Below are 15,657 nucleotides of genomic sequence, written 5' to 3' on the forward strand. Positions count from 1 at the left end.
TGTGGTTGTTGATTTCCAGGACCTGGTTCAATTAAATGAATATTTTTTTCACATCTATTTCTTGACAGAAAGGCCCAGGATAATGGCCACCATCCATTCTTGTTGTCTGAAATAACACAAAACATATTTGTACAAACTATATACAACAAATCAACACATAAATGTCACTATCTTTATATATGTCAGAATTTTAACATATCCGAAATATAGTACATCAAGTGAAGGACCTACTTTTGAGTTCAGAAAAAGTTGGTATCTTAATTAAAATATATCGTTCCCAGAACATTTTAATAATGGAACTGTTAAACACAAATGCTCACAAATGCCTGTTGAAACAAGTTAACATGTGTTTTTGTCATGGTATTGATTAAAGAAATATCGTCCCTAATAATCGTTATAATTATTGATCATCGTGACAGTTTATCCCAGGATAACATAATTGATAGTTCAATGTCATAAAGAAGCTGTTAATCCGATAATAACCCCCATAAACTTGACTATTTTATTGGGACATTCATGGTTTGAAATCGTTTTAAAAACTGTTGATTTTGCAATTTTGAACTTTTGGTACGAACCAGTTCGGAACAAAACCGAAGTTTTGTACATATAGAAAATAACGAAAAAACACATATTTTATGCACAAATTCGCCACTACATGTACAACTACATTAAACAACACATAAAATTTTATTCTCTAAAATATGACCGTATTTGTGCGTAAAATATGAATGTTTAAAGTTGATAGGCGTAAATGGGTTTCTCATTGCGAGCACCTGTTAAATTAAAATCATTCTTTTCTTATTGATTTCATAATAATTTTTAGTCATTTTAATACTATCAATTTTATAAAATTGTAAAGAAATCATAAAATATTTACTTACAAATTGATTCCATCTAGGATTTCATTTGACGGTTGCATAATTATTGGGAAATTAAGCAGACTTTGCTGATGAAAGCGTTGTAGCGTTCTTCAACTTCTTGCACAAACAATGATGGCGTAGCTGTTTTTTTTGTTTTTTGGGGTTTCATCAAAAATTGGAGTGGGAGGGTCCGAAAATCATTTTATTAAAAAATTCTGGCCTTATATGATAACATTAACACTTATGGTCAGTTTTGTTGCAAAAAATCCTGCGTCAAGGCTCTGTTGGGGGGGGGGGCATCTGTCTCTGACTGCGGAGCTCTTGTTTAAATATTATTTCAACTCTTTCTCTCTCCTTATTAGGAAGTGGCTCTTCTTTAATGATTTTGGGAAGAATATTGCTTAAACAGCTGATAAGGGGAATAAAACGTTGGTTGATGTTTGATTAAAGGGAAAGCAGCATGATTTTAAAAAATTGTTTCATTGGGAATAGGCTTCAATGTATTTAAATGTTTTGTTAAGGCAAAAAGGACAGTATATGCTAAACTTAATGTTAAGACATGATTCAGCTGCATTTTATCACCATTGGTTACCTTTTCTACTCCCAGCTTATTCTTTATGACAGTTAAAACTCCCACTTTCAAATATGTCTTTCTGATATTGGTTACAGTTTGTGTACCATTTGGGACATGCAATTAACAAGATATTATCGTGTTCTTGTAGCCAGCTCCTGACATTGTGATTAAAAATAAATTAACTTTTGTTAAGGAAATCCAAAAGTGTAATTATAATTTCTCATGAATCTCTCCAATTTCAAGTTCTAGCAAAGTTGTGTGGTAAGAAGAAATAATGAAGATAGTAGTTGCAGAGAGCTGGATGGGAGATAAACTTTACGTTGAGATTTATTTTAAAAAAAGAAGAGAATTTGTTATATTACTTATGTGTGGAAACCTATATTTTGGATTTTGTAATTTCCCATCTGGGAAAAAATATATATTCTTTTAACAATTTGAACAAAAACAACAACATTGTAAATAAACCAGATTACAGTTTTAGCAACAAGTGTTTTTTGTCCCCTGCAGCAAAGTCAAGAAGAAGAGGAGCCACATCCTCGGTGGATGTCCTTGACCCAGAGATCACAGTCTCAGGCACTCAGGGAGCTGACGCTGACAGCCCTGGTCCTTCAAGTGCAAAAAGGCCACGCACTGACCTAGAGTCGTCCTTAGGTGGTGAGAATATTCAAGGGAGGCAACTCAGCAATAGGCAGGGTAAAGAAATGTTTGTCTGCTTATGATTTCATTATCATTTAGTCAGTTAAGAGATAATAGTTATGATTGAATGAATGGTTAATTATTACATTTGTGCAACTGTGTTTGTTGATGAATTAAGGTGTTATTAAAGGCAATATTTTTGAATCATCATTGTTTAGGTTTGCATTCACTATGCTGCACATGTGTTTTTTCAACAAATTTGTACTGGATGAAATATTTTGTTGAGATTTTTTATAAATTCACATGTCACCTTGTTTTTTCATGTTTTCCACACAATTGTATATCTAGAACTTTTGAACTTTAGAAAAAGCCTAGAATTACATTTAGTCAGCATGTCCCTGTGGATATAAATATCTCTAGTTAATTGTCAATATCAGATTGTTAGCGACGCATCTGTATGAAAATAAGTGGGGGAAATAATGTACTAGGAAACCACAAACATGATCACGGTATTCTTATTATAATTACATTGAGCTGATCTTATTTATATGCTGAAATTTGAATGTAAAAGAATAAAAGTTGCTGATGAATTTGTTAAGTTTAAGGTAAAATAGAAGATGTGAAATGTTTTGTTTATTATTTAGCATATATATTTATAAATCTCAGATTTATATAAGTGGGTGGTAAAAAAAATGTATAACTTTATGTGGGCAGATTGAGAATTTTCATCTTTAATGTCTAGAGGCTTATTGAATTATGGCACCTAGAAGCTTCACGAGAACAAAAATAGCTGTGATATTGTCACAGAATATAAGTTAATGTTTGTTATGAAGAAACATTAAGAAATAATTCAAGTTCAGGTGCAGAAGTGTTTTTGTAGATGCATAGTAAAATTCAATAGTTTGTAAAAAAGTAAGAAGTAAGTAAATAAAGGTCTGGTTCATTTTTACATCACTTAAGCATGCTATTTTTCATTGTTTACTCATGCTAAAATGTGTGTTTATGTGACATTGTGGCCATTTCTGTAGGCGAGCTGACCTGCCAAGACATAGTTTAAATGTTTAGAGAGAGATCTCTTTTGCCTTATACAGCTTTCAGATTTTAGGTCTGGATTTATTTATGACTTCACTCTTACCAGAGGGTACTAGTCTCAAGTTCATTACCAATGATTGTATATTTAAATGATATCTGCAGGCAAACTGACGCGCCAAGACGGCCAGGACACACCGGAGACAGATGACCCGGAGCCCAAGTCTACGCCGTCTAGCAGCCGCCCCCCCTCCAGCCTGAGTGTCAGTACCACCCTCTCCAGTGCAACACCCACCCCTACCCCTCCCCCAACCAGCATCTATCGAACTGTGTCTCGCGACACACCAGACATTCAGACTGGCGACAACGTCACAAACAAAATGAGGTCGCCAAACGAAGAAGAGGGGGTGCGCAGTATCGCTATTCCGCCAAAGAAACGGAAAGCGCCCGATGATATCGAGCATCAAGAACATCAAGTTGCTTATGTTCCTGCCAAGAGACCCATGCTTGACCTGCAAGAGTGGGTTAACCAGCGTGTCTTGGCTAAAAAAGAAAATGTGTTTTGTCCGGGTGTAATTAAAACAATTTTCGAGAATAGGAGTATAGGTGTGTTATTCGACGGTGATAGTAACCCGACGTTCTTTCCGGATGTGCTTGAATCAAAAGCGTGCACGATAGTCTGTGACAATGCTCCCCCTGCAATTTTGATCACCGTAGGGTGTAACGTATGTGTTAGAATAAAAGCTGAACAGAATCTGTTCTTTGAGGGTCAAGTGGCAGAGAAGACATTGACCCAGCAGTACAGGGTGCGTTTGTCGAACATGAATCTTTTGGAGAAGGAAGTGCTGGTATCTCGTGCATCCATGAGACTTCTACAGCCGCCTTGGCACGAAGATTTGGAGGATAGCCTTACAGAGCAGCCAACTCCCCCACCCCCTATCACTCCAACTGTCACACAAAACACATACGCTTACCAGGTGAGTTAGTAACGCATTCGCTTATCAGGTAAGTTTATTTGTTCACTTACCCTGATAAGAAAGTGTTAAATAAAAAACTACTAATGACAAATTTGTATAAACCTTATATTTAAACTAGGCAGCTTGCTCAGTTGGTGAAGCGCTGACTACAAATCCAAGTATTATGGTGTTGAGTTGTTCCTGGTCTGATGTATTAATCCTATGCCAAAAATCCTGGTACACCAAATAAAAGAGGGAGTTACTCTGTTGGTCTGTCGCTCTTTTTGTGCAAGTTCATTGAGGGATCTTGCCCCATTTAAATTTTGTTTGAGGGGTTGCAAACACGTTTTTAAAAAAATCATTTCATAATCAAGCGTTTTTGTTTGAAACCAAAATAAAGTCAGTAGTTATGGTTTGTGTTATTATGAGGATTTCCTTACAAAAAGCTTGTAAATTTTTATTGTCGCGTCTTACAAGAGAAAAGCCTTTGTACTGATAACCCAGCTTATCCAGGAAAAAATATTGGTTAATTGACTGGGATCTGATGTGATATGACCGAAATATTGGTTAATTATTGACTGGGATCTGCTGTGATATGACCGAAATATTGGTTAATTGACTGGGATCTGCTGTGATATGACTGAAATATTGCTGAAAAATCCGACTACGTAAATGAACATTAAAAATATAAATAGCAATATTGTAAAGTAAATTTTAAATTACAAATTAATATAATATTTACATGAATGTTTTATAGCATTGCTAAATTGTGTACTGTTTAGTGGATGTTGAAATCATAATCATATACTGGTTCTATATCTGCTGTTAATTCAGTGCTGTAATTATGTCAGTAACTTTTTGTTGTGTAAAAAAATTGTGATCATGGTGAAAAAAACTGTTAAGTAACATTTAATAAGTATTTCTTTTCTGTTGTTTCAGTAAATGTATGCGTGTTTAACCCTAATATTGATGAAACAAATGTGTTTCTTGCCAACAAATAATTCGTTGAATGCTTCCAGCATCTACAGCACCCTGGCACACCTTCACTGCAGCATCATGTTACCATCATGCCCCAGCCCCAGACCTCCATTCTCTCCCATCAGCATTCGTTACCAGGGCAACACCCCCACCATGTTCACTACTCGGAGAACACCCTCTCCCCTCGTCTCATCAACCCATCCCCATCAATAACGCAGAATGTGAGCATGGAGAGATCATCGTCAGACGACGAAATGGGCAGCGAATACTTCGATTCGTCTGGCCTCAGCACGCCAAGGTCAGGGAGCGCGACCCCAGGTTCAAGGTCAGGGCAGAGTTTCAGTGATACCAAAAATAGGCAGCCATTAAAGAAGCGTGACATGACAAGAAGTGTTAGTGCCCAGTCGTGCGATAGTAGGTCCAGCACGCCGCGCTCCCCTTCAAATATGAAGTACAAGAAGGGTGACGTTGTGTCCATGCCGAGTGGAATACGAAAAAAATTTAATGGCAAGCAGTGGCGGCGCTTGTGCTCTAAAGAAGGATGCACCAAAGAATCTCAGAGGCGTGGGTTTTGCTCAAGGCATTTATCGTCATCTGGTAAAATTCCGCGGTCCACCCAGCCGTACGCTCAGATGGTTATGAAAGGTGACATGAAGGACGGTCACATAGAGTGGACAGACCAGCAGAGCTCCCGAGACACTGACTACGATCCCAACCACGGTTCTGAGGAAACAGAAGCGGCGCAGATGTTGGTCTCCCTTGGCAACTCAAGATCAACCACACCCGCTTTCTCGCCCACACCGTCAAGCGTCTGCAGTCTGTCACCAAGGAAACGCCACCCTTCGTCTCCACAGAGTAGCCAGGCTCTTAGAGGGATTTCCACTGCGTTTACTCCCATTTCTCCACATCCCAATCCGAACAATGTTTACATGGCGTCCCCTACCAGAAGCTGGAGTTCTGGAACTTCGAACAAGTCCGGCAGTTCTTCTTCGGAGCACATCTCCCCGATAACTCCGAGATTTCCTCAGCAGAACGTAGCGGTTACTAACTCTGCTTTCCAGCATCCTTTGCAAATAGATCGAACCAGGGCACCAAATCTGTCCATAATCAACAAAGAACTCACCAAAAGCAACGATTCTGGAATTGACGTGAATACTCCGAAACAGTTGACGAAAATAGTCCCCTCCTCCCCATCTGGCCAGGCAAGCTATGGCCACAGTCAGTTATATGGAGCCACCTTTCAGCAACAGATGTCCCAACAGCAGCAGGCGCATATGATTCGCACTGGAAGTCTGTCATCAAACCTGGACCAGCATCAAGCATTGGAAATGAAGCCTCGAGCCAGCACACATAGCCTGTCAGACTGGCGTAGTGCAAGTGGTACCATTACGATTGACGCTCGCCTGATACCCGTGTCTATGATTCCGCACAATGGGCTGAAGGAGTCAGCTCCTGGCCCTGCTCATGCAGTTTATCCGGCTCAAGAGGGAACCGGCCTGGTGATGAAGCAGACAACAGTGGGTGCAGTAAATTCGAACACTGTTGCTATGGTGACTGCTGCCCAGAATCAAAAGCAGACCAAGAGGCACCAGGATACAGGTGTGTCTTGTGATGTAAAAGTTTTTTGGTCAAAATAGTTTTTAATCTATATTTTATTTAAGTTTGCATTGTTTGATGAAATTTATCATGCAAAAAAAATCTGATACAACTTTTAGAATAAAGAACTATGTGCCGTTCGCCTAATTTGCTTATGATAAAAAAATACTGTTGATATGGCTAAAGAAAATCAGTTAAACAGTAAGAAGGCTTAAGCAAGCTGTGCTGTCGTAGTCATCACCTTATGAACCTGCATTGAATTATTTTCATTTTAGAACCTCAAAAGGAAAGCATTAAAGTCTACCAGTGGCACAACATTGTGCCATTCTTCAACTACAAAGGGCCCTCAACCGTTCAGACCTCTACAGCTTCTGTTCCCGTGGAAACAAAGGCAGCCAAAAAGGTTGTGACCTTGCCACCAAAACGTACAGCCATACACCAGAGCATTTCTGATAACAGTAAGTACTGTTTCTTAACCTGAATAAAATATAAGTTGGAATAAAAATCTACAACCAAATATGGTACAATGAGCTGCACAAATGTTGCAAGGTGGAAACCAGTACCAGTGTTTTGACATTTTCTTATGATAAGCTCTAGCTCTATTCCAAGAATTTCTTAGTCAAGCACATCATAACTTATGCAATTTAACATATATATTTTTATTTGCCATTACATATTTGAAAAACAAATTTAGAAGATTTTCAGCCTTTTTGTGTTGACCAGTTCAGAGGGGCAACAGGGGGAAGCAAAAGGCATCACCCTGCTATTTTGCTTCAGAAGTTGACCTAAGTTAAGACCATGGGATTTGGCATTTTAATTTTAATTACAACTTAAAGCATAATCAAACATGCTTTTACATATAAAAAAGAATTAATGCGAATGATTTAGTATTAATCGTATTATTTTCAATATACTATGAATTTTCTGAGGTTTTCTCTGTTACTTACAGTACTAAGATACTGGACTTGACTGTTGAATTAAAAAGGGATACTTATGACATAAATTGAAAGTATTTTGCGTCAAAATGGTCTTGAAATGAAAAAATACGGAAATAAATTATGTTAATATGTTAAGCAGTGTACGTTTTGACAAAACAAAAAACAAAACAAAGATATGATAAACTAGTGGGTATTTTGTTTGCATACTTTTGGGCCTTAATTCAGCCAAATTCCCAATTCCAAAAAGTATATAAGCTGTGCTCTGTGAAAAGGAGGTTTAATGCATGTGTTTAAAAGTGTTGTCCCAGATTATCCTGTGCCTTCCGCACAGGCTAATCAGTGACGACACTTTCGCTTCAAGATTTTTTATAAGAAGAGACTTTCTCTAAAGGAAAAAAATCATAAAAGCAGAAAGTGTCATCCCAGATAAGCCTGTGCAAACTACACAGGCTAATTTGGGACGACACTTTATGCGCATGCATTAAACCCCTTTTTCACAGAGCACGGCCCATATATTAGGCCAAATAACAGCCTAAAATTCCTAAATGAAGGTTTAACTATTCAAATTTCTATTCAAGTATTTGTAAGCAAAACAAAACTACACCAATTTCCAAATATTTGTGAAAACATTGTGATTTTTAGCTAGGCTGTTTTCGGAGAAAACCCGAGCTATTGTCATAGCCAGCTCGTCCTACGTCTGCTGTAGGTGTCGTGCTAAAACCTTAACATTGGCTCTAAAATCAAAGTGCTTCCACCTACAACTTTGAAACTTCATATGTAGATGCACCTTGATGAGTTCTACATGCCACACCCATTTTTGGGTCACTAGGTCAAAGGTCAAGGTCGCTGTGACCTCTTATATCAAACTTTAACTTAGGCTCTAAAATCAAAGTGCTTCCACCTACAACTTTGAAACTTCATATGTAGTTGCACCTTGATGAGTTCTACTTGCCACACCCATTTTTGGGTCACTAGGTAAAAGTTCAAGGTCACTGTGACCTCTAATATAGAACAATTTTAACAAAAACCATATAATTGCCTCTAAAATCAAAGTGCTTCCACCTGCAACTTTGAAACTTCATATGTAGATGCACCTTGATGAGTTATACACTGCCACACCCATTTTGGGTCACTATGTCAAAGGTGAAGGTCACTGTGACCTCTAAAAAAATTATAAAAAAAATAAAATTGTGAATGATTGAGATGTTTGAATTCCAGTTCCAAAAGAGGAAGATGATGACTTGCCAGATGATTACGATGATGACGATGTCTTTGATGTGAAAGATGTGAATGAGAAAACAGAGAATAAGAAAGCAACAACTCTTCCTGCAAAGCGGCGATCGCAGTCACTGAGTGCTCTAAAAGACAAAGAGGAAGGAAGGAGTCCAAGAAAGGTTGGGAGATTTTACATGGAGTTTTACCTTTTGTTGCAGCAATTGTGTTTGCCCCATTTGGAAAAGTACCAATTCCAGCCCAATGGGAAAAATTTTTGCAAAAAAAAACTATAATTTGGCTTATTTGAGTCGTGTAAACTTTAAATTGGAAAAATTGTGTAGTTTTGTTTTGCAAACAAATACTTTTAAATTGAGAATAATTGTTGTCAATATGCAAATAATATATTTACTTAGGTTCAATTCATACAGCTGCATAGAGTTAAGTTTATGTTGCAATTTATAATATATATTTTTGGAAACCATTCCATTGGAATTTTTTCAGACGGCACTTGTGACATTTGTACATTTTCCCAGACTGGGAAAGTGCCATTTAACAGTACTATATAAAGAAGGAAAGAAATCCCGGGGTTGCCTATTTATAATTTTAAAGGGGGACCTGAAACACTTTTTTAATTTGTAACTTTTCTGATATGAATGTCTCAATTTTTAAATGTATTATTTCGATATGACTATGAATATATCCCCCTATAACCATACAGTGCCGTACAATGTTGATGTACACTTTTTTAACAATATTGATTTCAAATTTTGCTTTGCACTTGCAATGAGTACAGGTTACTTCAGATTTCCTAAGGTGTCCAAGGATCACAATTTAAATCATAAGAACAATTGTATACTTGTCATAGCAATTTCAGATTAATTGTCTGCTTTGGCAAAAATTTTGTATGCAACACTGACTGTAAAAATGAATATATATAAAATCTGATGTATCTCTTTTTTTCTAGGGTAAAGAAAAGGACCACATCCGAAGACCAATGAATGCGTTCATGATCTTCAGTAAACGGCATCGGCCGCTCGTACATCAGAGGCACCCGAACCAAGACAATAGAACAGTGTCAAAGATCCTTGGTGAATGGTGGTATGCACTAGGCCAGGAAGAAAAACAGGAGTACCATAATCTGGCACGCCAGGCAAGTGATGACTTGTTTTTTAAACCAGGTTTAAATATCGGCAGGTCACCACAATTGATTCGCCTTTAAAATTTCTGCTGGGCTACAAGACCTTCTGAAACAACTTCACTGTTGTCTTTACAAAAAGAACTGAAAGAACAAGTGTGGGAAACTCTGGTCAAAATATTACTTAATATTCATAGAACAAAACATCAGTTTTCCTTTTTGCCATTAGAAAAAATAATTAAAGCTAACATATAATTTGACTTTTGCATAGTGGTAAATTGCTATTTAATGATAACAGATAATAGATAAGAATTATTTTTTTACATTTTCATTATTCACAGGAAAATTTAATTATTAACAATAACTGCTGTAACTTTTCTTTGCCCTCTTTGCTTTTGTCGCATCCTATTGAATTCTATTTATTAACCAAATGCCACTAAAGTTAAAGTCTAAAAATTAATGTGTCACATCATTTCAGGTAAAAGAAGAACATTTCAAGGCCCACCCAGAGTGGAAGTGGTGCTCCCGCGACCGTAAACGCTCGAGTACCATTGCCAATACGCTCAAACAACGGTCAGGCAGTCAGCGACTTGGCTCCACTGATTTAATAGATGGTAGGCATCAAAATGGTAAACATGCTATTTTTTATTTTTGATGTCTTCGATGTAAAAAATGAAAATAAAAAATAGAGAGTTATTACGCCTTCAATAAAATGTCATTTCAATCAATAAACCCATACATTGGCAAAGGGCATCTCCGGGAGCATTCTTCAGTTTCACTGATTTTTTTTGTTAATGTGAATTAACACTGTTTTTTTTTTTAAGGAAATGTTCACAAGAGTTTATGGATGCATGCTGAATCTGCATGCTAATGCATTTTTAGCAAGTTCTTAAAAAATGCTTGATGAATCAGTTTGTTTTATTAAAATATAAGTTTAAATGAATGTGAATGTTAAACAATAAGTTAATTTTTTATGTCAAATAACGAACAACTTGCCAAAGCTTATGGTCATGTTAACTTTGTTTTGCTTAATGAACTTATCTTAAACCATTTGTGGTGCATGTTAACTATGTGTCACTAAGTAAACTTGTCTTTAAAGTTGTTAACAACTTGGCAAGATCAGGTTGCCATGGCATAGTGGATATTATGTCTGCCTTGCGACTGGGAGGTTAAACATTTGATCCCCACAGTTAAAACGTTTTCTTAGATTTCCCCTACGGACATAAAGTACTGGTTCTTCCCAGAGAAAGGATTCAAGAGCATTTAAATAAGCTATAGGCTTAAGATGCAATTGAGCAAATGTCAAGAGGTTGAACTTTTAACTAAGGCTTCTGGTACCCACTCACTCTATGTTGGTAAACAAACTGGTTTTCCCAAAGAATACTTCATCAATCTTCAGATGAGGCCATTGACGCAGGTGGGGCTCTAGAAGACGATGCTTTTGAGCCTGTGGCTGATTCTAAAGACACGGCAGATGGTCGAAGCTTGTTTGATGTGAAACGAGGTCGCAGTCAAAGTCTCTCCACTTTCCCCCCACGTGAAGCAGACAGTCTCGAATTCCAAGAATACAAACTGAAGCTTGAGAAAGCTCAGGTTAGAAAATAATAAGTTTGTTATTATCTGCTGCCAAAGGCGGAGGGATATAGAATTTGCGTTGTCTGTCTGTCTGTCACAAACTTTTTAGGGCTATAATTAGACAAATATAAGATATCAACATAAAACTTCATAGGTGTATATCAATGAGGAGATTTGCCATGCACAAGAACCATAACTTAGTGTATTGGTATCTTACTTAGCTTGGGATTGCATTTTGTACTGATTGTGTCAAGGTTATTGTTCCTTAAACTAGAAAAATGATAAATTGAGTTTCAATGAAGAAATTTTTCTGAAAGTGTGTGTATGTACCTTACATGCAGTCATAGCTTGGGAGTGCAAAATTATTTAAAATAAATAAAATACAAATAAAGCATTGAAAACTTGGTTTTGGAGCATGGTCATGGTTCATTAAAAAATTATTTTCTTGATTAGCTTTTAACTGAAGCTTGGCTTTAAATGGAAGACAAGCATAATACATTAGTTGTAGTTTTTTCCTAATTGCTAAGTTTTCTTTTTGTCATAAAGAATTCAGTGAAGGAAACTATTCTTACAAGCTTCTATTATAAAAAAAGGATGAGAGCTGAATAAAACTTAATCAATATAAGTCTTAAGGACGTTTCTTAACTCCCTTGAGCATTAATTTACTTATTAATGTGTTTGAATTCACATAGACTTTAATTGTCTTATTGTATTGTATTATTGTATACCTCACATACAGAACACATTATACAATAAATTTAAAAGCTATGCTGTGATTTGATTTTAGGAAAACTTCGCAAAAGATACTTCTGGTGAGAGAGAAAAAGCTCACAGTAAGCCAGTAGTTTCCATAGCAACTTCTGCTCCCATGGAGATCCAAGATGGTGGCCAGGATAGCAGTGATGAAGAGAAGATGTACATATGTGAAAATGAAAAGCCAAAAGAACATGGTAGAGATATTTGTTGCATGAATTGGCATTATGTTTGGTTAATGAATATGTAATTTTCTTTAGCAATTCATATTCATAAGTATTAAATCAGATTCTAACACGGCACGCGACTTGTTTTCTATTGACAAAGAAGGAAATCAAGTGTGGGTTATTCTGCAATAACTTATGGGCGGAGCTTAATGTTTCGAAAATAGTTCCGAATAAATAAAGGAAATATTGCAGTAAAATGCACGTGTTAAAACCCGCTCTGAAAGAAATGTAATAAATGCAGCATGTATATAAATGTAATGAAACAATAAATTGTATATTTGGTGATAAGTGGCATAACCACGTCTACAAAGAAAGTTATTTGTTAGGAAACGTAATTCAGAAAACATTTATAGCATGTCAGCTTTTCAGTAGCATCAATAAACGTGACGTCATTAAGTTTTTACGATTGTTGTTTTCAATGAAAGTGACGTCATTTGCAAAATATTTATGAATGAACATGACGTCATATGTTTGTACAATTCAATGACGTCACTAAATAGTGAACTAAGTACTAAGAAGGGCGGAGTATTGAAAAATATAGTTCACGTCCTAAAGCTTGAACCAAATCAATCAGAATCGTGTTAGAATCGAAATAGTATTTTTCTATGATGGTTTGTTGTCGATTCTAACACGGCACGCGACTTGTTTTCTATAGACAAAGAAGGAAATCAAGTGTGGGTTATTCTGCAATAACTTATGGGCGGAGCTTAATGTTTCGAAAATAGTTCCGAATAAATGAATAAAATATTGCAGTAAAATGCACGTGCTAAACCCCGCTCTAAAAGAAATGTAATAAATGTAATGAAACAGCACATTGTATATTTGGTGATAAGTGGCATAACCACGCCTACAAAGAATGTTATTTGTTAGGACACGTAATTCAGAAAACATTTATAGCATGTCAGCCTTTCAGTAGCATCAATAAACGTGACGTCATTAAGTTTCTACAATTGTTGTTTTCAATGAAAGTGACGTCATTTGCAAAATATTTATGAATGAAAATGACGTCATGTGTTTGTTCAATTCAATGACGTCAATAAATAGTGAACTGTGTACTAAGAAGGGCGGAGTATTGAAAAATATAGTTCACGTCCTAAAGCTTGAACTTAATCAATCAGAATCGTGTTAGAATCGAAATAATATTTTTCTATGATGGTTTGTTGTCGAATAACCCACAGTAAGTTGTATAGATGCGTGCTATCAAATCACTCGTGCTTCGCACTCGTGATTTAATTACTACGCATCTATACTCCTTACTGTGGGTTATTCGACAACAAACCATAATAGAAAAGTATTATTTCTTAAATAACCCACAGTAAGTTGTATAGATGCGTGTTATCAAATCACTCGTGCTTCGCACTCGTGATTTAATTCCTACGCATCTATACTCCTTACTGTGGGTTATTCGACAACAAACCATGATAGAAAAATATTATTTCTTAAATAAATTTTATTTAATGCACTTTTAAAATGTAGGTTGTAACAATGAATTTTATGTGATTATATAGACCACTACTACATGTAGAGATTTAGACAAAATAAAGTGATTCAATATTTTTTATTTAGAATAAATAAAGTTAGTGTTTTTTCCTTTAGACAAAAAAAAGAGAATCAATGTTTATTGCTTAAAACAAAATAAAGTGATTCAGTGTTTTATGCTTCACAGACCAGAGCTCAGATGTGGATGCCATTGATCTGAACTGCCAAGAGCAGGTGAGTGACAGTGAGACGGACAGCACCCCTGAAGATGAAATGATAGAGAACAAAGTGTTCCCACAGCAAAGATTTTCACCTGTCATGAAGCCGATGAATTCATCCGACATCACCCACCGGCCAAAGCCAATCAAGCACATTCCAGAAAGTGGTAGCGGTGGTGCAAGCAATTCAGTGGGCGTGTTGTCCGTGCAGACGGTACTAGCAGACAGACCGATTCGTCGACCTTCAAGTAACGGCTCAAATTTCCAGCCTACAGGTGCTGTTTTCAAGGCCAAGCCATCGAGATTCTTGTCAACGGGGAGTGTCCAAGACCTTCACAATACCCAGTACGAGCATTCAAACATCAGTCAAAGAGGGGAGAGTGTTTCATCGACACGAAATATCGGTCACCAGCAGATACGACTACACAACATCATCATGTCAACAGACAGTGACCAAAAGATCATTCTCTCCACTAACACCGAGACAGCCCTGGGGAAGAGTAACAATGGGAGAGGGCCTATAATGGGCAAGTTTTCACAAAAGCCTACACCTCAACATACGAGTCAGTCTCGAGCACAGACCACGGCCCCATCAATCCTTCAGCAGACGTTACAGACTGGGACTACAAGCCTCAAAGCAGTGTCGGGTATTCAGATTAGTGGCATCTCAACCCAGCAGATGAACACCAGAACAACGGTTGTGCCCACTTACACCACAATCGGAACTCCACTATCGGCAGCAGGGATACCCACAACGTTTCAGCAGAATTTCACTATTGGAAACTTCACCACCTCGACGGCCAACGTACAGCATACGCAAGCAGCAAATTCCTCTGCAACACTGAAAAGTGTGGGAAACACAATAGTCTTTCAGCCAGCCACTCAGTATGGCATGCTTTTGCCCTCCCCCTCAGTTTCCACGCCAACTCTGCTCGCGGTAGCCGGATCAAACCAGTTCTTGAACACATCCCTACAGAACATTGTGGCCTCTGTTGCTTCGTCGGGGCAGGCTACCCCCACACAAACAATGGCTCCACCCACAGTGCTACAAATCATCAAGCCTGGCCAGGCGGGCCAGACTCACCAGCAGCCCATGAATTCACCTTCACCTGGTCAGACTGTCAACCCAGGCTTACTGCAGCCCACACATGTTCAATACATTCTACCGTCGATCCGAATGCAAGCTGCACAGCAGGGTACTGGACTGCAGAATCAGGTGATACACATGGCACTTCCTGGTACCCAGTTCCAGCCTGGCAGTATTCAGTTGACCTTTACAGGGAACCAGGCAAATTCGCCTGCACAATGTATGGCCCAGGTACAACATGTACAGGCTACAGCCATTCAAGCTGCGGCTGGGAAAATGCAGTACCACCAAGGTACAGGGTTCAAGGTCATGCAGAGTCCCGTGAAACAGCAACCCTCGCCAGCTGCCTCCCCTCAGCTGAACACTGCACCACAGACCATACAGGTGAGCATCGCAAAGTC

The 15,657-nt window shown here is 37.7% G+C and overlaps 1 protein-coding gene across 2 annotated transcripts in view; it reads left to right on the forward strand.

Moving 5' to 3' along the window:
• The window catches only part of LOC127863360 (protein capicua homolog), a 41,155-nt gene that overhangs the window by 14,718 nt on the left and 10,780 nt on the right, over positions 1-15,657 (forward strand). The window contains exons 3-12 of one of the 2 annotated variants that reach the window (XM_052402834.1): positions 1,942-2,127; positions 3,265-4,076; positions 5,075-6,632; positions 6,905-7,087; positions 8,786-8,961; positions 9,747-9,932; positions 10,396-10,546; positions 11,317-11,510; positions 12,280-12,442; positions 14,139-15,640. In XM_052402834.1, coding sequence (XP_052258794.1) covers positions 1,942-2,127; positions 3,265-4,076; positions 5,075-6,632; positions 6,905-7,087; positions 8,786-8,961; positions 9,747-9,932; positions 10,396-10,546; positions 11,317-11,510; positions 12,280-12,442; positions 14,139-15,640 — 5,111 coding nt within the window. The remainder of the gene's footprint in view (positions 1-1,941; positions 2,128-3,264; positions 4,077-5,074; positions 6,633-6,904; positions 7,088-8,785; positions 8,962-9,746; positions 9,933-10,395; positions 10,547-11,316; positions 11,511-12,279; positions 12,443-14,138; positions 15,641-15,657) is intronic. The other variant, XM_052402835.1, reaches the window with a different exon arrangement.

This window comes from Dreissena polymorpha, unplaced genomic scaffold (assembly GCF_020536995.1).
Source record: "Dreissena polymorpha isolate Duluth1 unplaced genomic scaffold, UMN_Dpol_1.0 chrUn006, whole genome shotgun sequence".
NCBI lineage: Eukaryota > Metazoa > Mollusca > Bivalvia > Myida > Dreissenidae > Dreissena > Dreissena polymorpha.